The sequence below is a fragment of the Vanellus vanellus genome (genome assembly GCF_965231255.1).
Source record: "Vanellus vanellus genome assembly, chromosome: 9".
NCBI classification, from domain to species: Eukaryota; Metazoa; Chordata; class Aves; order Charadriiformes; family Charadriidae; genus Vanellus; species Vanellus vanellus.
Window position 1 is genome coordinate 13,220,691 of NC_138914.1, and position 22,756 is coordinate 13,243,446.

Here is a 22,756-nt window from a genome sequence, read left to right on the forward strand (position 1 = left end):
AGGATCATTTAATCAGCTTGTGTAAACTCATGTCTGTTTCTCACAGTTCTTTTATCAAGCTAACAACTCAGCTGTTACACCTCATTGCACCGCAGTGTACACCACTCCCCATTAAGTTTCTTGTCAGAAGCCAGACCAGCAGAAACCATAGAAATCGCAACATAGTGAAAAGGGCAAAAGCCGTCTCAAAGCCTTTTCAGAATGACATCAGGAAGTTCTCCCCATACTTGGCCTCTATACTGGGCCTGTAATTTTTTTCTTTTTAATTTATTTTCAGTGTTATAAATAATGCATTACTAAGTCACAAAAAGCTTGAAAGGTACTGGGCAAAAGAACGCTTTGAGGAGACACAATATGGCCCAAATAACGGGGACAACTGACGACTTGGGAATTTAGGGTCATGTAACAGCTAGACTGTAGGTGTAGAATACTTAAAGATAGAATACATAAGAAAAGATACTTTAGAAAAGACTGAAGCAAGAAGCCATTCTACATATTTAACTCAGCCACAGACCAAACAAAGATTGGAAAAACAACATCAGACTGTACATTCAGAAGTATTGGCTGTTACAGGTTTTTACTTCTCAGATTCTACCTTCTTCTCTCACATCTACTGTCAAACTTAAAATTTTGGCTTTTAACTACTTGTTGTTGTCATGGCACCTTTTACTTTACACATGAGCCTATTGAAACACAAGCAACATGTTCACTTCAAATACCGCTCTTGCTAATAGCCATTTATTGTATATTTTAACCGAAGAGTTTAAAGCTTAAAAGACTAACTGTACAGAGTGCTCAGTGCTTGTAAAGTATCACTTAGAGCCGACAGCCCAGGCAAGTTTGACATAAGGAACATCTGCAATTAGTACACTGTTACAGATATGCAAGTGGTAATTATTAATCTATTAACCTGAACCTGCAAATCAAATCTGAATTTGAAATAAAACTCAATTAGTGCTTACTAATAGTAAATTCAGGAAGTTATCATTCATTGATTTGATTTGTTTCCTCCTCCACTTCCTCTAAAACATGGCTACACAAGGTAAACTTTGCCATTAGCAGTCAGCTTCTCATGATATAAAGCCTTCTGAATGATTTATTTTTAATACTAAGTTTCATTTTAGCTGCTGAGATTGTGCAAAGTCTGTAACATATTACCTGCTACTAGCTGCCCACCCTAATCTCTCTGACTTTTTAAAAACAGCTGAGTCTCTGGTTCATCCACTTCAACTTAGAGATTAAGGCCACTTCTACACTACTATTATGCCTACTTTACTTCAAACTATAACACCTGACCTATTAAGAGGCAAACTTCCAGGCTGCAACATTTTGGCAGTGCCACTCAAGGTCACTGCTGCAGAAGTGATAGCAAGTGGATGGCTCTACCTAATATTTCTGTGAGACCAGAACAAGTAACATGCCAGAGCTCTGCAGCAAAGCAACACCAGAAGCTCAGCAAGTGTCCCCATTGTCAAATGGAAATATTTTGCACTACTTCTAGGCACCCACAGCAAAACCTCAAAGTCTCCAAGAGTTATTAAATTTGAACACCAGTGAGATTTGTTGCTAACACTCTAGAGTCTACTGAGAGTCTTTCACCTACATTGCAGTTAAACACTACAACATATATATTTAGGATCACCTGGAGTATACAGAAGTTGTATAAAACTGTGTTCTCGGTTTGAACAGAGAATTCTACATACTGAATTAGAAGCACATTAGATTTCTTAAGCAAGTCCCCAGATGTGGCAAGAAAACTTGTTTCTCCGTTTGAAAGATTACAGCATGCACAAGTCTATAGAGGTTTTAGTATTGCATGTGATAAACAATATAGTTGAAGCACAATAAAATCTCAAGTATGTAACAACATAAACCAGGAGGTCAGACACCAGAGTGTTGTATGAATTGTTTATTGAACTTCAAATTCCATGGTACATCATAGATTAAATAGTTAAAAAGTGTTTGTTTACTATCATACAATGTTCAGAGTAGTCTTTCAAAACATCTTTGGACAAAACTAAGAGCCAAATTCAAGCACAATTCCCCCAGAGCAGAACGCTAAGGGGGGAAGAAAGCTTCAGAGTACTGACTGTACACAACACTACACAAAGCATGATAGCACACCAAGTCATTGCTCTCTGCTGCAACACATGCTTTAAAGAAATTCTATACAATGCTTATTACCATCATGGGCAGGCACCTGCTCTCACACCCTGATCCTTTAAGACTTCAATACTCCACAAAGGAGTACAGACTTACAGTTCTGGGTTCTGTGCTGTTTTACATTGCAGATCTGAAACCAGATTTGAGACTATTAGGACTAAATATAGCCATAAACAGGAAGAGCCAAGTTGACGTGGTCGTGTGCTTATGCTCTTCAACCCTGCCACAAAAGATGCCTACAACTGAAACTTTTACCTTAAAGACATGGTGTCACCTGAGGTCAAACAACTATGAATGAGAACAACAGCGATGTCTTAAATTACTTTGAAGTTTTAGACTGGTCAAGGTGGGAGACTAGTGCTTGAACTGCACTACTCAACATTGCATCCTATTTGTGCCACCTTGCTTCAACTGATTACACTAGTAAACCAAAATGCATCAGAAAAGGTAAATCAGTCAACTGTAAACTGTTGGCAAGAATCATTCAGTTATACATTTTTCCTGTATCTCAGCCACTTGTACAAGACACTGGAGCCTAGAAGCATTAGCTTTAATTTGTGCAACTTAAGAATTTCCTTCAGGAGGAGTTCAGTCATCTGACTGGACGAAGAGATCTCCCAACCTTGCATGGTAGCCATCAGTCGTAGCTCACCTCACAATAAGGTTCCGAGCTAGAACATCAAAAAAGCACAGTAGTGCTGATTCCAAGCAAAGTCAGGATTTACAGTTCAAGATTTCCCTGCTGTATTACTGTTTCCATTTGCAACACTATTTACTGAGGAAGCCTCACAAAGGCACCGCTCCCAGCTGCAGTACGTACAGCGGTACTGATGCAAATGTTTATTTTGCTGCAAAGCAGTTGGATGTATTAGGGCTTCCACAGAACCAAGTGTGCACAACACGAAAACATGTAAAACAGCAGGTTTAACCTCAGCAGCCCCTTTGAGTGATGTCTTGACCTGAAGATTTTGTAATGTCCATTGTAGTGAACACCTGTAAGACACCAAAAGAACAGTTTATTTACTCTTGCTTTGTATCATCATGCACATGGCTATTGGTCTCCTTTTGTAACAATACTAGATTTCTTTGAACTGTTACAATGGAAAACAAGTTGCAGCACACAATTAACATTTCCTATCACATGGCATTATCTTATGGTTAGAAGTTAAGCAAATACTAAATGAATCTAATACAATGTAATATTCTTTCCTTGCATCTAGCTAATCATCTTCAAAAACAGGTTTTAAATCAAACATGCCCTCCCCCTCCCTTACCTCTCCACAAGTTGGATGGATACCAATTGTTTCATCAAGTAATTCTTTGGTGAGACCACATTTTATTGCAGCAGCAAAACCTTGGGTAACTTCACCAGCATTAGGTCCAAGAACATGAAATCCTACCACACGATTCTTTAAGACAGGTGAGAACAAAACAGGAGTCAGTACTAGGTGAAGTTTAACAAGAGCACTAATAGGTAACTCCCATTATAAATGTTACATGCTATGCAATCAGGTCAATAGCAGCGTCTTTAACAAAAAAGAACCTCCAGCATCCTAGGAAAAAAAACTTTCCACATTGAAATCTAAATAGAGTCCCCTCCTTCCATTGTGTTCTTTTCATTTGGATTACTTTCAACGAAGCTCCAATAAACAGCAGAACTTTGAGCCTTTCTGCAGTCTCTGAGGAGGGGTTAGGTGGGCTAACAAGGAAAAGAATAAGCTTACTACCTCTTAGCTTAAAAACCATGCTACTTCATTCTATTGTTCCTTCTCTTCAAAGTAATTTTAAACATCAAAAGTCTTCCCTTGTTTGTCTGTTCTCCCAAATAGTTTTGGGGAAAAATACTAGACAACATGGGCACTTATTTTTTGCAACAACAAGAACCTACTGATCACTAGAAATTCCCATTTCCCACCACTGAGTTTTCTAGGACCAACCACTTGTTTTCCAAGTTTCTACTAAACATACAAAACTCTGCCTTTTGCAAAAGGCAAAACCCAGAAACCTAAAGCAAGACACCAGGTAGTAGTTAATCAAAACCCACTTGGAAGAAAAACCTGGTGAATTTCTTCATAAGTCTACCCTTAAAATAGGAACTCCAGATGAAGTTTCAAACACCACTTGCTCAAACAGCTGTTATACCAAAAAAACCCCAAACAAAACAATCAGCTCTCTCCAAATTGATCAGACCTCTTAAAACAAATACTTATATTAACAGAACAGGTAGGACTGGCCTCAGGTAAGCCAAATAAAAGATACTAGTACTTTGAGTGGTCTAAAGAAGTTTCGAAGAATAAACTCGGCATACCCATTGCTACTTACGTTGTCGTGTTTACTGCAGATAATCTTTGCATAACAAGTATTGTTATCTCTGCCTGGTACTGTCCATTCAAGTGGCCAGAACAGACTGTGATAAACCTGGAAGGACAACAAGAAAAAGAACATTAGAATTTGATGAATTAATTCAGTCAGACAAAATTCTAATTTTTAATGTTTTTTACAAATAGGTGCTTTGACATTTAACTCACTAAATTTTCATAACATATACTAGACAAGACAGTGATTATTGTTCCCTCGCCCCAAGTAGTCCATCCTCTGAAAGTCAGTAGAGGAAGACTTGACTCAAACCATGTGACCCTGATGTAAATACTTGATTAAAACAGCAACAGCTATATGACACAGCATTTTAAGATTGTCCTTTCAGAAAGGGAAGTGCTTTATACATACAAAATTAATATCTAGTTACTATAAGTTTAAACATATTCTGTAAAACAGGAAAGAGCAGTAGCTAAATAATACCAAGTGTATTTGAAAGATGTAAGGAGTTAAACACAAGGCATGCAAACAGCTTTAATGAAACTGTGCAAGAAGTGCAAAGCCAGAAATTACCACAGAAAAGGGAAGTTATGCCTGATACCCCTATTGCCGTAAGAAAAGCTCAGGAAGAAATTAATTCCCATTTCAAGCACAGTGAATAAGTAGAAAATAGACAGCTCTTCCCAGGAGTTTGGTATACTTCAACAATAAGTCTTTAATTCATGACATAAAAAAACAAACCACACACCTACATTTTTGCAACCCGAGTTCAGCCTCCTGAAGGCAAATGCTTCTTGGCAGCATGAAATAGCTACACACAACTCTAACATTACCAAGTCCAGTCCTGGATTTCTGGGAGTCCAATACCTTGTTAGCCAGACAACAACTTCCACCAAAGACGTATCTAGCTAACCTTCTAATCTTGTTTTGACACTATGCCTTGAGTGTAAAACAGTAAGGCCCACAAAAAACATTTTCAAGCTACAAGTTAAACAAGTCTCAACTGCTCTCACCTCCAAGTTTTGCTTTCCATATTCTTCTATGGCTCTTTCTTCAGCTAAACCACAGCTGCCATACTCTAAAGGAGTAAACACCGTCGTTGGTACATTGATATAGTCACACTAAAAATAAAAAACAAAATTTATATTTAGACTATGCAAGTTCCATACAGCATGTAACAGGAAAAGTTGTATTAGCACTTGTTTTTTTTAACATAACACTTGCAGTGCCCACAGCCAAGTGGACAAATCAGCTTGTGTTATTGTAATTTTGAGGCAAAAAGCCTAGTAATAAGTTGAAGTTGTATTCTTAGAGCTGTACCTTTGTGGAACTACCACCATAAAGCCTTCGGGCTAGCAGTTTCCCTGCTTGAATAGCAACTGGAGTAAGTTCAAGCTTTCCATCTAATATATCTCCAATAGCGTAAACATAAGGCACATTGGTTTGTTCTTCATCATTTACAGGTACTTTCCCATTCCTTTCAAACAAACAGAAAAGAGAATAGAGTTCAGTATCACAACCTTCCTCAGAGCTCAGCAAAAAAACAGGCAAGAAGTTCTGCTACAAAGATGTTATTCCAACTACTGAGCACATTTTATTAAATATGCTCATGCCTTTTTTACTTCAACTGCAAACTCTTCAGTGCATCAACTACCTCCAACTCTGACACATGGCTGAAGTCAGTATTCAGTGGGCCAGTTCTGACCTAAGCAATAGTGTGTGTCCAATGACAATGAAGTTACTCAGACATCTTTGGACTTAAAATCTTTTATTTGGTTATTATACAGCTTCCAATGTATGTTTTCCCTTATGGGGAAAGAGAGCTGCAATATCACTCACATATTTAAGTTGGCTTAATAAGCAATTAGCTGCTGCGACCTGATCTTAATTTTTCTTTCTCCTGAACAACATAATCCTGCCTCTTACTTTACACTAGTTTTGCACTGACACCAGGGAGAAATGAGAAGAGAGTTAAATCTGCGGGAAGCGAGTAGTTTGCTGCCTCTTTAAATCCCTAGATTAACTTCCCACATGAGCTGATTAAAACATTTAATTTAACAGAATATTAAACTGTAGTTTCTAAGTAAATTAAGCAAATATATTACACCTATTCCTTAAGCACAGTGGCCAACAAGTAGGCATTAACTCATTCATAATAATTCTTTTAAGAAATACATATTAAAGAAATGAAGTTAATGAACAACTGTACTCAAATCCAGGAGAGAAAAGGTTTTACAGGCTCATTTAATTGCCAGATATAAGAGTAAGGATTTTTAAAAAAGCACCAGTATCATTAAGTATTGTTAAAAAAATATTAAGAAAGTAAAAGTCATCGCATTCAGTAGTTTAAGGGAGTTGGACAATACTCACTTCTCATTGATTTTGACACCAATTGTCTCTAAACCAATACTTCTGGTACATGCATCACGACCAACAGCTATCAAAACCTAGAAACAACCAAAATTAAATTAAATTGCAATAACTTTATGCAAGAGAAGTGTAATCAGAACACTTCCTTTGGTGTTTTTCTGAAGAAAAAAAACAAAAACAAACAAACAACAAAACACAAACAAAACACTGTGAACATACAACCGAAGTGACTTTTCCAAAAGTTTTTTAAAGAGGCAGTAACAGTTCAGGTTAATCCATGTGCATCTTGTTTCAGAGATGTAACAAACAGCAAAACATTAATATCAGAACAAAAATAGAAGCAACACCACTACTCACATGAACTAAATTCCAGGCATGTAAAGTTTCACCCATTCTGATGACAGGGCTCAGTGGAAGATGAATATTGAATTTTCATGCTTTTTTTTCTGCCAGTAAGTTACATCAACAATTTTTCAGGCAAGATTTCCCTTTACTTATTTCCTGAACAATTTTTAAAGTATTTTAATACATTTTCATATACTGGTCTATTCAGTTATTTAAAATCCAGAAATGCTTACAGTGTTATATTCTTCTTCAAAGATTTCTGGTCCCTCAGTAGACTTTGCTGTCACTTTCAGTCTTCCAGGCATGCCTTCTTCCAGCTGTTCAACCTGTATAAATATTTGCAAGCTTAGAATGACCTTAAGCATCAGAACTCACTTACATTGTCACTTCAAACCTTGACCTACTAATATATTCAGCAGTAGAAAAAAGCTTAATCTCATAAAAGTTACTCCTGTAGAGAGTCAAAGCCTTCCCAGACAGCACAAGCATTTTGCATGTGCTGTTTAAAGTAATTTTGCATGGAGTGAAGAGACCTAAAGAAAGCACTTGCCTGAACAGGTACAAACTTCCTGATGAACTTTACGCCGTGTGTTTCCATGTGAGCACCTACTTTTTCTGCCATTTCTTGGTCAAAGCCCCGAAGGAGTATGGAACGCACCATCACTGTGACATCTAGACCTAGACCAGCAAGAAATCCTGCACACTCTAGAGCCACATAGGAAGCACCCACAACTAGGGTTTTGCCAGGGCAGTAAGGCAGGGAGAAGAGGTCATCACTAAAAAGAAAAGAAGGGCAAGTTACAAGGTACTTTCAACACAAGATTGTTTGTCTTAGCAGATACTATAGCAGACAAAAATTCAGTTTATCACACCTTTTACTCTCACCTTGTAATACAGTATTCTTTATCTCCAGGGATACCCAGATATCTAGGCCTTTCTCCTGTTGCCAGGACAAAAGTCTCTGCTGTGTGATAGGTTACTTGTCCTTTCCTGTTAGTTGCCTGTTTATGACACAGTTAAAGTCTTTATCATAGGAAGAGGTTTTAAGACAAAACAGAGTTATGTAATCTTCCCCTTAAATATTGTGGATATTTTTAAGCATCAAGAACAAGCAGTTTCAAACAAGAACTAATGTATTTAGAGAAGCCATGCAGGTCACTGAAGAACAATAGGTTTAAATCACAAACTATCAGGCTTTTCTCACATTAGTTAGAGCACTTAAAATAATTTATTTTTCGAATCCTGCTCATTTCAACTACTCATTTAGATTGTTCATAACAACTTTACTTTCAAGTTATAAAAAGCTACAACAAATTCAGCCCCCCCCCGCCCCTCACTTCCAATAGAAGGCCAACACAATGCTAGTGACAAAATAACAAGTGACAAAATAACATCAATTTGTTCTTAGGCTAATGTAGAAATTTAAAAAAAGTATCTAGTTACATGGTTTCAGAAGGCCGAAGGCCCAACCTTCAATGAACTCAAACTAATATGACCTCTAGAGGCCCCTGAGTAGATGACCTGCATACCTGAACACTAGAGCAGTTGGTAGATGAGGCAAGTTGAGCATATTACTACCTTTTCAGTGCTAGTCTTTTGGTTGAAACACATGCAGTCCAGCTTTCATAAACTCATATCGAAAACAGACAATTACACCCACTGAACCAAACAGTGGTCTTCAATATGCACTTCTTCGGCATTAACCTTGCTACAATATGATCACTAACAGCAAGATTGGCAGCACATGTTTTGTCTTGCATAACTGACAGTTTAATTCTTATGCTGATACAGCATAAGGTTCTAGCAGCGCTGTTATGCAAGTGCTTAATCTGAATTTAATTTCAGTAGTTTTTATGCTTTAGTATGAAGATTTGCCGAGTCGCAAAATCGTATACCTAAAGCTTTTCTTTCCCTGCCCCTCACTCAGGCTGCTGACCTCAGTCATGAAGTTACTAGCTGAGACCACTTTACTGTATTCATGCAAGACAGAAGTTTATATATATATACACCTTACTCTTACGTAACAGTTAGGTTTGCAAACACTGTGGCATGTACGAAAGTACAATAATAGTTTGAATCAATAACTTCACAAATGAGGTTTTAACTTCAGTTGACATAAGTTGACAATGTTGAGTTGAAGCCTTTTCCTTGATGGATTTTAAAAGGCAATTTTAGAACACAAGTTTTCTCTCCCCACTAAATGTTTTAAACTACATACCTTAATTTTGTGTGGTTCAATGAATTCTGCATACGAATTGAGGTATGTCACAGACTTCTCTCTTAAGGACACTCGATAGCCCCAGTTTAAAGAACCAATGTAGTTTTGAATTGCTTCTACCATGACCTCCCAGTTGTGTTTAACTGAAACAAGACATTAATTTCATATTTAAAGAAATCAAAGTGCAATGAACCCTTAAAGAAAAACTTAAGTCTTCTTCATTGTACATCATGCTAACAAAACATCATTATCATCAGTAAGGGGGATATATGTTAAAGTCTTGTTCTAGCACACTAATATTTACCTGACTTGTTACTATCTGAAATAAGCCCATTCTAGAAGTTCTTTCATTTAATTCAAATGATGTAGGGAATAAAACACAATTAGTTTTCAATCCTAAAGGTTTCTACGACTCAAGAAGGAGGATGCCTTCTGATTCACCTAAGAAAACTACTGAACTCTGCCTCTAGTTTATGAAGTCCAAAGTACGATCTTAAGCTCAGTCTCATCTATACACTGTCTTGGTCTGTGCTCTATGTTCTTACTAACCTTGTTCTTCATACTGCCACCCGTATTTCCTTGAATCTTGGAGTGCCTGACCCAGAAGCGCTGCTTGATGCATTAGCTTCTTAGGAATGCAACCTACATTAACACACGTGCCACCAAGTCCTAAGATGGAAAGAACCATGTTATTACCTGCATGAACAGGATATTTATGCTCTTCCTATAGTATGCTTTGTATAATCACCCATTTATCAGTTGATGTTTGCTACAGCCACATAAGGAACACGAAATTTCTGTTGTAAGAGACATTTTAAAATGAAATGAACAGACTAAGCTGACAAGCTTGTATTCAGTTTAAGAGGTTACTTCACTCATTGAACCAAGAAGGGTACAGTGTGTTGTCTTAAACACAGACCCAGGATACCTACCCCAGAATGCTTCAGATTTTAGTCAGATTTGCAAGTAAGCCCAGAGTTCCCAGAGTTTAGTATCACTTAGTATGTGGAATTTGAAATATGCATTTGTTTGAAAACTTAGCTATGAAAACATATTAATAACTTGACTCAATAAAACTTGACCAATAAAGTTCCTTACTCATTCTCAACTGCAAATAGCATTAATAAGGTCAGACAGCAGCTGTCTTTAATTATGGAAAGGTGAGGCATGCACAGCCATACAGTCACACTGTTCTAGAGGTAGCCTAGATCAGTTCACAAAATAGAACTAGATGAACTAAAAGGCAAAAAAAACCACCAACCACCCACAAACACAAGAACGTGAACATGCACACACACACTATCCAGACACAATTTTAAAGTGAACAGAACTAGAACATTTGGCAAGGAACTGAGAGTTAGCAATGCACAAAACAGAAATAACTGTTGAGAAAAGCAGGCATGCCAGGAAAACAACTCCTTTGTTATCTGTGTTCCAGAACTACAAGAATTCAGCCACAACTTCAAAGAATACAAATCCATAATATCTAACAACTCAGTTTTTATCACTGGCACTCAAACACCATAAAATACAAGTTAACAGAAGCTTACCCCAAGAGGTTCCAAGAGGCGTTGGAACAACATAATCTAATACCATTACTTTCTTGCCCAAGGCAGCAGCTTCCTATAAAAGATGGAGAGACAAGTCTGAACTTTTGCCTGACCAAGGAAGCCTGTCCGCTCAGTTACAGTCATTATATACTTAGCATTTACAGAAGGCTCCTTTGCTAGTTAGCCTCATTATGACATATGGCTCTACCACCTCCTTCACTAGATTAAAAATTGAAATCCCTCAAAAACTTGTACTTACTTCCAAACTCTGAATGGATGCTTATGTTCAATACTGTGTCCATATCATCCTACATTGTCAAAAGGCATGATCTGAAGAGGGTATGAGATGGGCTTATCAGCCTATGATCCTCTTCTACCCCACCCAAAGAAATATTTATGCTGTTAGCTCTCCTTTTCTCTCAGGAGAGCAGGACTGATTTGGCATGTTTGTGATTGAAAAAAACCAAACATGTAATGTTAATAAAATGGAGATAATTCAGTGGAGGACCACCAAGATGCTTAGGGGACTAGAGCACATGACCTATGAGAAGGGCGAGGGAACCTGACACATTCAGCCTGGAGAAACGGTGGATTTGGAGGGGACCCAACAACAACTTTCCAATATGTATGAGGAGGTCATTAACATGACTGCATCAGGTTCTTCACATTGGTGAGTAGTGGAGGGACAAAAGGTGATGGCCGTAAGTTGAAACAAGAGAGTTTCAGACTGGATACAAGGAACTTTCACACCATGAGGACACTCAAGCATTGAAAAAGGTTTCCCAGATACGCTGTGCCATCTTCACCCCAGCTATTTTCAAGACCCAAATGGATGAGGTCTTGCATAATCTTGTTTGACCTCACAGCTGACTGCTTGGAGCAAGAGCTTAGACTAGACATCATCCTAATGTCCATTCCAACCCAAATAATCCTAGGATACTCTATCTAAGGAATTACCAGGCATTTGATTGAATCTACCCATTGTTTGATCTTTGAAGAGCTTGGATCAAATCTTTAGGTGCCTCAAATCTGTATAAGAACTCCTGCAATCGCAATCCTGGGTCAAACAAGGTTTAGCCAGCTATCTTGTGTTCTGTGAATACCTGATCTCTCCCATTCTGAACAGTTTGGTAATTATCACCAAGTTTATCACTGATGTCCCATAAGGCACTGTGAGGAAAGATCTGGAGCATTCTGAAAATGCCCAACTGAAGAATTCAATTGTCACCTTCTCCTGCCTGCCTTATATTCATCTAGTGAAAGTTGCACCCTTAACTATTGTTGTACAACAATCACCAAGGTTGTCAAGAATAACATCACCATGCCCAAACCATAAACTGATGGTTAGGACACCTGGCCGAGAGGTGGGAAATGTGTGTTCAAATCCCTCAAGTAGAAAACTGAATTCATACCTTAGGTCCTGCGGCACTCTGAACAACAGCTAACTGTAAGAGGTACACCATCTCTATAACCATTTCTGAAAAAGCAGCTAGGAAGAACTAAAGAGTGAACCAGTCCCATGAGAGAACAGCTGAAAGCACTTCATTTCAGATGACTGGTGATCCTGGATCCTAAACAGTCAGAAGTACTTCAAGAGTAGCCTTTAGTTTTCCAGATTACTGTTTGAAAGTGTTAAAGTGCCTGTGTACTACACACAAAGAGGAGATACTTGAAAAACCTTTGGTTCCACCCTCAGCCAGGAACCTAAAACCTATAATTAGGATTGAAACCTGAATAGGCATTGGCTAGACACTGGTCCACACAGACCACGATCTCCTGAGTGAGCACATTACTAGACCACTACTAATTCATTAATTACCAAGTTGAATGGTAATAATTGTCAAAATATAGACTGTTTTTATACTATTGTGATTAATAGACAGACTAACTTTTGAAGACGTTTCATATACAACCTGCTCTTTAATGCAATTTTCACATCATACCTTGGAACATGCAAGTCCACCTGAACCACCACCAATAATAATGAGGTCATAATCATAGGGTTCTGCATCTTTGGTATCCCCAAGAAGCTTCTGCAGTGATCCATCGTGATAAGCCTGGGAGGGGAAATAAAAAAAAAAAATCAACCACACACATTTTTGAGCAAACAAAAACTGAATGACTTTGCCTTCTCTGACCCAGATCACCCAGTGTAATATGTCACACAAAATTTAATTACAATCAAACAGCAAGTTCACTCAGTAGTCTCATCTACTTCCCGCTGACTTTTAAAGAAAAGTTACCTGGTAAGTTGAATCACAGCCGCCTATGTGAGTTCCATTCACAAATACATTTGGCACTGTCCTCTGATTAGTTAGCTCTGCTAACACTTGCTGAATACTGGGTCCATCAGCTAAGAATAAAAGAAACAGGTACATTATAGAACAATTTTCAAGAAGGGAGCTTTAAAAACAACCCTAAGTATTAAAGGTTTGGACTGCAATATACAGTGGACCTGCCAAGAAAACAATTCTATTATAAGCATCACATTTGTAAACTTCCTGAACATAAGCACGTCTTCAGAAACTACTTCTCAGAAAAGCATGCTTAAATACTGAGGACAAATTGGTGCTTCAAGCCATATTTCTACAGAACACAGTAAAGTTGAAGTAATAGAGTTTAGTGCCTATATTTCATGGATTCTTATCAGTTTCTTCGTGACAGTATCACACTTAGTACTACACAAAAATTCTTTTCCAGATATCACAGGAGATCATACTTTATTTCATAAGAATTGTCTGGTTTTGGAGTATGTTCTGTGTAAGTGCATGTAGTTTTGCCCAGCAGCTTTGTATTATGAGACTATGGGGATGGGAAAAATGAACATGCTCTTCTACTTATCCCGACAGCTACCTTCATACTTTTTCTACCTACCACAGTGCCTTAAACCTTCCAGTTTTAAGATTATTGCCTGACCTGACATCTGAATCCTCAGCACCTACACACAGGTTCAATTTGGATCTCTCAGCAGTTGTCCAGGAGTAAATGTGGGAATGAGAATTTCCAGTAATCACTTAGAGTAAGAAGACTTTAGTCAAAGACCATTTTTATTTAGTATCAGTAACCAGAGCAATTGCAAGGGAAATACATTATTAATTAGGAGTAATTCCAGAAAAAAATGACTGTGCATTGTACTTTGCACTTCAAAAAGCATTAGCATGACAAAAAAGCATTGGAAACAAAGTTTTGTACAGAAAAAAATGATAATACACATTCAACAGCTTACCAACAATGCAATTAAGAGTTTACTGTTAGAAACTACTTGTTCACAAGAGTAAATTAAAAACTGCATGCATTATGGACATACATGCATAATGCACTACACATATTAAAATTAAAGCAGCTTGGGCTTTAAAAAAACAAACTCAAACTACCAACAGCCAAGGTACTGGAATTTACCCTTCCTTCCAATGACTCAGCAGCTTTCCCTGTGAAGGTCACCCATATACCAAGTCAAACATTAACAATTCATCTAAAGCCACAAAAGAACCTAAGGTAGGAAAAAATACCACCACAGGTTTCTTCCCAAAAGAAGAAACACATCCTCTATCAGCTGACGATTTGTACAGAAAGAGTCAAAGTCTTCAGTTATATTAAAAACACACCCTGTATTAAAATCTACATTGAAGTCTAATTGATTTTATCTCTGACTGTATTAAGATTTATTTTAATTCTTTTATATATCATTCAATTAGTTCAAGACAGATTAGAGTCATGCACAATCACCCATTTTTCCTTACAATAAGCAGCATCCAATATTTTCTTTCTTCTACTTACCAGTTACATCAAGTTCCAAAGCGTAGTACTCCACATGCATAGATCGGAAGAGTTCTTTCACCTACAATAGAAAGAGACACAATGCAGTGCAAAGCTTTCACAAGATCTGATACACAGCTTAGGGTAAAACTTGGTTGTTGGACGTACACAGGGGACTTAAGTCTCAGTTATAGTCCAAGGGCTTAGTTCTACATGCCTTTGGTGAAGTTTGGCACTACCTCCGCATCTCGCAGCCTCCTCACTCAAAGCCAGGCTATTTAACAGCATTCAGATTAAGCAGCCCACATCACAGCAATCTTTCCATACAAGTTTCATTACCTTAAGAAAAAGTTCCTACACACAATTTACTTAGCAGCAGACTTCTCCATACCTGACAGATACCAAAAGCTGTAAGAATAACTGCCATTTAAAAAAAAAAAAAAAAAAAAAAAATCAAGAAGAGAGATAAAGTAGCAGCCAGATTCCTTGACAGTACTAAGGAAAGAAAAAAAGGGAGTAGAGGATAACATGCAAAACAAAACTTGTCAAGTAGATAAAAAAGTGCATTATAAAAAGCTGCAAAAAGAGTAACACTCTCCAAGTGTACTCAGCAGCAGGACAGCTCGTGCCTACCAGCTCTGCCTTCACTTTTGGTTTACTTTCAGAAAAGTTTTAGAACAGAGCACAATTACCATAAGGAGTCAATGCACTGGGTTTAACAAAGAAAATATGGGGAAAGAAATAACTGTGTTTAAATAAATAATTGACTACCTCAAGGAAGAAGAGAAATAGTGGTGGATTGAATAAGAACTTTAGGAAAAGCTTTTCCTAATAGCAAGGCACTGGAGCATATTGCCTAGGTAGATGACAATCTTCACCAGGGAGTGGCTTCAAAGTACATTTCAAAAGTGTTTGAACAACTTGCTTCTCTGACCCTGAACCAGGGGACCAGACTAGATGTTCTCGATTTTTTTTTTCCCAGCTCTGTTTTTGGTTTGCTGTTTAACAACATCTCCTTCAGCCACTAGCATCAGGCAGGAGTAGTTCCAACTTGTTTGCCATTGTTTTACTAAATCAGTCATATCTTGCTTATGAAATATTAAGAGACTTAATACCAGAATGTAACAGTTATATATTTTTAACCTTTTAAATGGCTATTTTTCTCCATTAACAGAAGAAGCATTCTAAAGATACTTGGTCATTAAAAGGCTGCTTTTCTCCTCCATTGCCATGAATACACTTGTATACAGTATCACTGGAATATGTCCTAGAAACATGGCTCAAGCATCTAGAAAAAGAGAAAAAAGAGAAGCCTAGGCTTAAAAAGAAAAAAACCCACATCCTAAATGACAACTTAGTGGAGATTCTCCTCAGCCTGGACAGAGTTCTGGGTGTTTTTCTAATATTGGTTCTGGCTGGACAGAGTGTACCATTACCAGATTCAAATCAGGTAGCATTGTAGAACAGAGTTGTTGTTTGTGTTTTTATGGTAGAACCTATTTGTAAAACTGGCAGTATTGAAATTGTGAACTGTCCTTCCAGTTGGACAACAACATACCGCACGGCACAGGAGGTAGTATTACATGTGTGTCAGTATTTACTCCTTTAAAATATAATTTCCAGATTTGTGCAAACAGATATTGTAAAGCAATGGATAAAATATCTGCTTTTAATCATAACTGTCTTGATGTGAAAACAGCTCTAGCAAGAAGCATTAAATGTCTGTGACAGATCCTCTTGCCAGTGTGGAGTCTGAACAATGAAGCACACTAAGTTTCTGCCAATCCAGAAAGAGTCTTTTACAACTAGCTTTTTGATGAACCCCAAACTTATTGACAGCATGTCAGTAAGAGCAAGTTGAGTCACATCTAATAAGCTTACAGATGTCAAACACATGATGAATAAAGTGTTTTTAATGTTGCTGTGATCCATGCTGTTTACTGTGCCAAAGGCTGAGTATTCCAGTGCTTTCTACTGGAGTTTCAGCTTTATGCAGACAAACATAAAGCTTCTGTATTCTGTACCAACTACACGGTCTGTTTCTTATCACATCATAGAATACCAGGTTGGAAGGGACCTCAAGGATCATCTGCTCCAGCCTTCCTTGGCAAAAGCATGGTCTAGACAAGATGGCCCAGCACCCTGTCCAGCTGAATCTTTAAAGCGTTCAATGACAGGGAATCCACCCAGGGCGGATTATTCCAATGGCAGATTGTTATTGTGAAAAATTTTCCTCTTGTGTCCAATCGGAATCTCCCCCAGGAGTAACTTGTACTCATCATCCCTCATCTTTTCCATGTGACTCCTTGTAAAAAGGGAGTCTCCATCTTTTTTGTAGCCACCCCTTAAATACTGGAACATGGTGATAAAGTCCCCCCTAAGCCTCCTTTTCTCAAGGCTGAACAAACCCAATTGTCTCATCCTTTCCTCCCATCACATATCAACTGTAATATATAAAAGTAAGTTCTGCTTGTATTACTGATTACATTAGTTCTACAATTATAGAATTATTTAAGTTGTAAGGGAACTTTGGAGGTCATCTGATCCAACTCCCTGTTCAAGGCAGTGCCAAATGTGAAGTTTGATCAAGTTGCTCAAGCACTGTCCACTCCAGTTCTGAATTTCTACAAGGATGGAAACAACCATAACCCCTTTGGGCTGTGACTGTGAGGATGGTCAAACAGTGGAAAGAATTTCCATTTTATCTCATTAGAGTATCTCTTGTTGCAACTTGTATTTATTGGCCCTTGTCCTTTCACTTTGCAACACTGAGAAGAGTCTGGTTGTCTTCCCGTGCAGCAGTTGAAGACAGCAACTAAAATCCCTCCTTAGCCTTTCCAAGGTTGAACAAACTGAGCTCCTTCTTCACACATCCTGTGCTCCAGTCCTCTAACCATCTAGGTGGCCCTAAAAACTTTTGCCCTAAACTCACCATTACCTCCAGGCTGCTTACTGGAATGACTATGACTATGGACGGAATGAAACAGAAAAAACAGTGGAACTGTTCCAAACCTCTCGCTCTGCAACTGCTATTACAAAGCCCAACCTGAATGCCACGAAAGATCTAAAAAGCAAAGCTTAAAGGGATTGCTACTATGAAGTGGTAAGCTAAGAATCTGGAGAGAAGTCACAGAATTAGCTACTTAGCTGGTGTTCTAGTTTGCAGCAAAGCAGCAGAGTAACAGGCAAGTTTTCATTAGTGGTTTGTTGTTTTTTGGGTTTTTTTTTTTTTTAAACCTGCTAAAACATTGCAACAGCAGCTGGCAGAGGGGAGGACAGGACACAGAACAAGAAAGGATTATATTCAAGAAAGTACAGATTTAAGAATGCATTAAGCAACCTTTATTCTCTACTGAAGATATGGAGTAGAGGAAAAAAATTTAAGACAAATGTCAGCATCCTAATTAGAAGTAGCTATTGCACTTTATACTCATGAATAGATCATGCTTGTGCTAATGAAATAGAAAGAAAGAGTATATGATCAGAGTTACGAAATCTTCAATACAGGCAAGAGATAATAGATTACTTCAGTTTGGAAAAGAAAATGATTAGGAGGAGTAGAAAGATAACCTACACTAATCATGACTAACATCTAGATAAGGCGAACAGGAAATGATTTCTCAGAAATACTCACTGGAGCAAACAGCAACCACTGCATTTACCAGAAAACAATTTTGAAATGAAAAGGAAGTAAACCTTTATACAAAACAAACCAGAGAACTTACTGCCTCCTAACACTGTAAAAGCCAAAATTAAAGTGAGATCAAAAGAGCTATTAGACCAACTAATTAAAGAAAGATCCGCAGAGGGGTTGGACTAGATCTTCAGAGGTCCCTTCCAACCCTGACCATTCTGTGATTCTGTGAAAACTTTTAACTCAGGAGAACTAATACAAACTCAGGTCAAGAAATTTCTGAGCCATACAGTACCAGAAACTTCAGCAGCATACTGGGAAATGTCCCAACCCTAAAAATATAATCCCTCCAACAGTGTCTGGGATGGGACACTAGGTTGCACAGTCATCAATACAACCATTTACTTCCCTTCTGACCAATGCAATGGCCTCATTTACCTACTAAACCCTTCCAGTTTTCACAAAAAGAAAGATACTATAAAACTTTCCAGATATTACTAAACAGTAGATAAGTTCTCTGAAACCAAGAAACTGGTCTAACACTTTAAAAACTCTTCCTGGAGATGCCTTCTGTCACTAGAATACCTAAGCAGATTTGAAATCAGCTTCATACAGTGAAGTAATAATGGTATGTCCTATATCTGCTGTTTCACATATCAGCTACCATTCTATAATAGCTACAGCTGAATTGATCAAAAACCCCTATGGATACAGAATGTAATTGGTAATAGCATAACTAGCTACAGCTAGAATAACCAGCAACTTCTATGCAACCACAGTTGCCGCTCTTAAAATAATTTAAACACATCACAGTGTTCAGACTTGGCAATTTTTCATGCTAAAAAACTATGTTTTCTTTATGCATGTCTATCTTACTTAATATTAATCTTTTCAGGGTGGTAAGACATTAAAGAACAGTCAAGTTATGACAAGAAGTCATCCTAACACCACCCCCTCTCCCCTACTGCCTTGCTAAAGCAATTGAACAATAAATTGCATTTGCAGAAAGAGAACTGCACAATTGCCTACTCATGCTACTAGCTAAACTGAACAGAATCAGCTACTTAATTCATTTAGAGAATTTATTTGCAGTGCTTTTCTAAAGGAAAGCACAATCTTAATTTTCTTCCAGCATGGCTACATCCATTTGAAATAAAGAATTCTTCCCACCCCCCAAATTAGGTCCTTTTAGAGCATGAGTGTTCTCTGCACTAGTGCTAAACATCATCAGTTTTTCAATTAATCCGACCAAAAGCACATTGCTAACAACCATCCACAGTAAAAGACAGACACAGTGCACACTATTCATATCTGCCTTTAAGAACTCAAAACTGTATGATTACAGGCTAAGTACCCAAGCTGTAACTACACTTTCAAATTATACCCACTTCATTAATTCTACAGACCAGATCAGCTAGCAAGAATGCTGCATTACCCATTGTTCTCCCATTCCTTTCACTATTTTTTAAGTCTTTGGTGGGAGGGGTTGTTAATACTCATACCACTGCAGTTATTTCTCTGTTTTATCACTTGATGTCTTATGTGTGGCTTCCTTCTCTTAAAAGCTGTCTTCCTCCAATTGTCCCCCTGCAATATATACTTCTTCTATATGTTTAGTTCATCACATTACCTTTTTCTCCTGTTCCAAACAGCAAAATAAACCAAGTAAACCTGCCTAATTAGAATAATTGGGTCTTCCTCCCACCCCCCAAGTTTATCACCTGTTCCTTCACAAAGATTCATATAGGGTCTTTCAATTCTCCCTCCTAGAAAGGGCCATGAAAGAGGGCCCTCGTACTCCTGATATTAATTCTTCCCCTTACCAAGACAATAAAGACAACATTCCTCATATGTGATTGTTTCCTTGAAGCAAGTAATCCTGCCTAATGGAGAAACTCTGAACAAATGCAGGAAAGAATATTAATCTGGACTTTAATTACTGGACTACAATAATATTTTTTTTTTCTCTTAAGCTCCTTGTGTTAGTTTAGCCTCACTGCAATACCAGAAACAGACAAAGGAAAAGGTTGCAAGGTTTAAAAAGTTACTATGCCCTTGTATGATCTCAAAAATGCTGGACTGAGCACCATGCATATCAACACTTGAGCAATCATGACCACTAAAAGCACACAGAGCAACAGACAGGTACAACTAAGTGGCAATAGACAGCTCTGAAGTCCTCAAAAGAAGGATTTTTCCTCGACAGAAGATACCATTTAGTCTGGACTAAATTTGGGCAAGACTCCTACCCTAACATTACTTCATTTGCTAAAACTTCAATTGAATAAGTTGATAAGCAAGCAAATTTCAGAAGGATTTGAGCTATACTATTGTATACTATTTGTGCTATACTATCTTTCTGCCAAAACATTCTTGGAGCAAAGGTGTTGGTTTTGCCTACCCTGTCATACACAGAAGCTTCCTTTCACAAAACCTCAATTAAGTTGCAAGTGAAACAGGATATATTCAGTTAAGTTTTCTACAACAGGGTCACATTATCTCCTCTCTCATAAGAGCTACTGGAACTAAACTTAACCTACACACGGGAGAACAGCTTCTGAGTGTTTTCCTGATTGTCAATTCCATTGACGAACACCAGGACTCAATCCCACAGTTCCAATTATGTTTTTCCACCATGGCCACATCAAATATGATATTATGAGGTTTAACTGACACTTCATAACACGCTCTTTGTAAACATGCAAGAATCACAATGCCTATAAACACCTAGATTCTGTATGGGCTATGACCACAGCGTGTTGGTATCATAAAATTCTAATGAAGATTCTGTTTTTCTGTAATGACTCTGGCTCACTAGTTACAGCTACCCTGTGATATTGACACATAACCAGAGCTAGAAAAATATTTTTCACTAAACTTCACAATTAATCAATAGTGTGTTGTTTGTTTCTGTTTGGTTTTTTTTTTTTTTTAACAGACATTATAGCCAGCATTTAAAACTTACTCTTACTATAGGGTAAACCTTCTACCTCAGATTTCTAAAACAGCAAAAAACTTAACTTAGCTTCCTCTCCAGGGATGCAACTTTGTCCAACTTGAGCACCAGCGTGGCGCTCAAACTTTCAGTAAGAAAGCACAACCCACACCCTGACCTTCAAGTAACAGATCCAAAGGCTGTTTAGCCGAGGAACAAGCGCGCCGTGCAGAGCTCCCCACACGTTCGCTTACCCCTTCACTCACGTGGCGAAGGGAAAGAATTGCTAAGGAGGCCCGTTGGGATCTTTGCCTTATTTTAAGCCTGGCAAGGGGTGGCACCTGGTGCTTAACTTAAGCGGGATGGACACTGAGCTACTTCGGTGCCGTGCAAACCCCGAGGAAGAAGCAGCATCCCCGCAACGTTTCCTTTCCAGCCCCCTTCCCCCTGCGCGCTTCTCCCGCCCGGGGCGGGCCGCGCCGCCAGCCCTGCGAGCGGCCGCCCCGGGGGAAGATGCCTCTCGCCTCTCACGGGGGCCGCGCCAGGCCTGCCTCTGCCTCCCCCTCCTCCTCGCCGCCGAGAAGGGGGAAGCGGCTCCGAGAGCCCCCGTTCCGGCGGCTGCCGGCCCCAGGAGAGAGCGGGCGGGGGAGCGGGCCGAGGCGATTCGGGCCGCCGCCGCCTCACCTTATTGCAGTAGGGGCAGTAGCTCTTGCTGAAGATCATGACGCGGTGGGAGGCGATGAGGGTCCGCACGCGGAGCTTCAGGCCGTCCCAGTCCGGGAGCTGGGTCTGGCCCGGCGGCGGCATGGCGGGGCCGGCGGACGAGGCGGCGAGCGGCGAAGTGCGACCGGTGAGCGCGCACCCGCCTCACCCAACGGCGGCAGCGCGCGCCCGACGCCCGCACTGACCCTCAGCTTCGCCCCGCCCTTTCCGGAGCGGGGAAGGTGACGAGACGGGCCGACCTATATCCGCAGAAGGGGGGGGCCAAAATGCCAAAGAGGGCTTCGCGCCCTTCCACACATACTATGACTCATTGTAAAGAAATAAAAATCCCTCTTATATAACGTGTAGAAGCTTTACCGTTTACCTAAAGGTAATGCATGGGGGGATAAACTTGCATTTTTTTAAGCCACTCCTCCCCTCTGAGAGGAGGTGTGGAACAACCCAAGGGGGAGGGCGAAGAGAGGAGAGGGCGCATGCGCAGGGGGTGCCCCGCTGCCCCGGCGGCGGGAGGTTGGCCTGGCCTGGCCTTGGCCGGGGGCGGGGCGGGGGCGGTCCCTTCTGTGGCTGCCCACAGCGTCCGCTCGTCCCGCGGGTCCCGTGGCGCCTCCAGAGGATGGGGAGAGCGAATAGTTCCGGCGGGGAGCGGCTGGAAGGGACAGCCGGGAGCTGGGGCTGGCTGACGGGTCGCTGGCCTTTCCCCCGCCTCCCGTCCTCACCCACCGTCCGGGCCCGAGGTGGCGGCGATC

At 39.5% G+C, this 22,756-nt stretch overlaps 1 protein-coding gene across 1 annotated transcript; it reads right to left on the reverse strand.

Annotated features, from left to right (window-relative positions):
- Positions 1-1,900: 1,900 nt before the first annotated feature.
- TXNRD3 (thioredoxin reductase 3) lies at positions 1,901-22,185 on the reverse strand. The gene is made up of 16 exons (XM_082487598.1): positions 21,972-22,185; positions 14,740-14,800; positions 13,206-13,315; positions 12,906-13,019; positions 10,963-11,035; positions 9,962-10,081; positions 9,413-9,555; positions 8,080-8,195; positions 7,745-7,970; positions 7,428-7,520; positions 6,850-6,926; positions 5,800-5,956; positions 5,493-5,600; positions 4,486-4,581; positions 3,438-3,572; positions 1,901-3,156 (listed from the first exon to the last, which is right to left on the reverse strand). The coding sequence occupies exons 1-16, from the start codon at positions 22,092-22,094 to the stop codon at positions 3,094-3,096; spliced, it is 1,815 nt and encodes a 604-aa protein (XP_082343724.1). The 5' UTR covers positions 22,095-22,185; the 3' UTR covers positions 1,901-3,093.
- Positions 22,186-22,756: the final 571 nt, after the last annotated feature.

Bases quoted from the DNA above. Each gene is read 5' to 3' on its own strand.
- TXNRD3 (XM_082487598.1), bottom strand. From the start codon at position 22,094: ATGCCGCCGCCGGGCCAGACCCAGCTCCCGGACTGGGACGGCCTGAAG. The intron at 13,316-14,739 runs GTAAGTAGAAGA...TTTTATTCTTAG, and splicing joins TTTGGAACTTGATGTAACTG to CTGATGGACCCAGTATTCAG. The intron at 7,521-7,744 runs GCAAGTGCTTTC...ATATTTATACAG, and splicing joins GGAAGTTTGTACCTGTTCAG to GTTGAACAGCTGGAAGAAGG.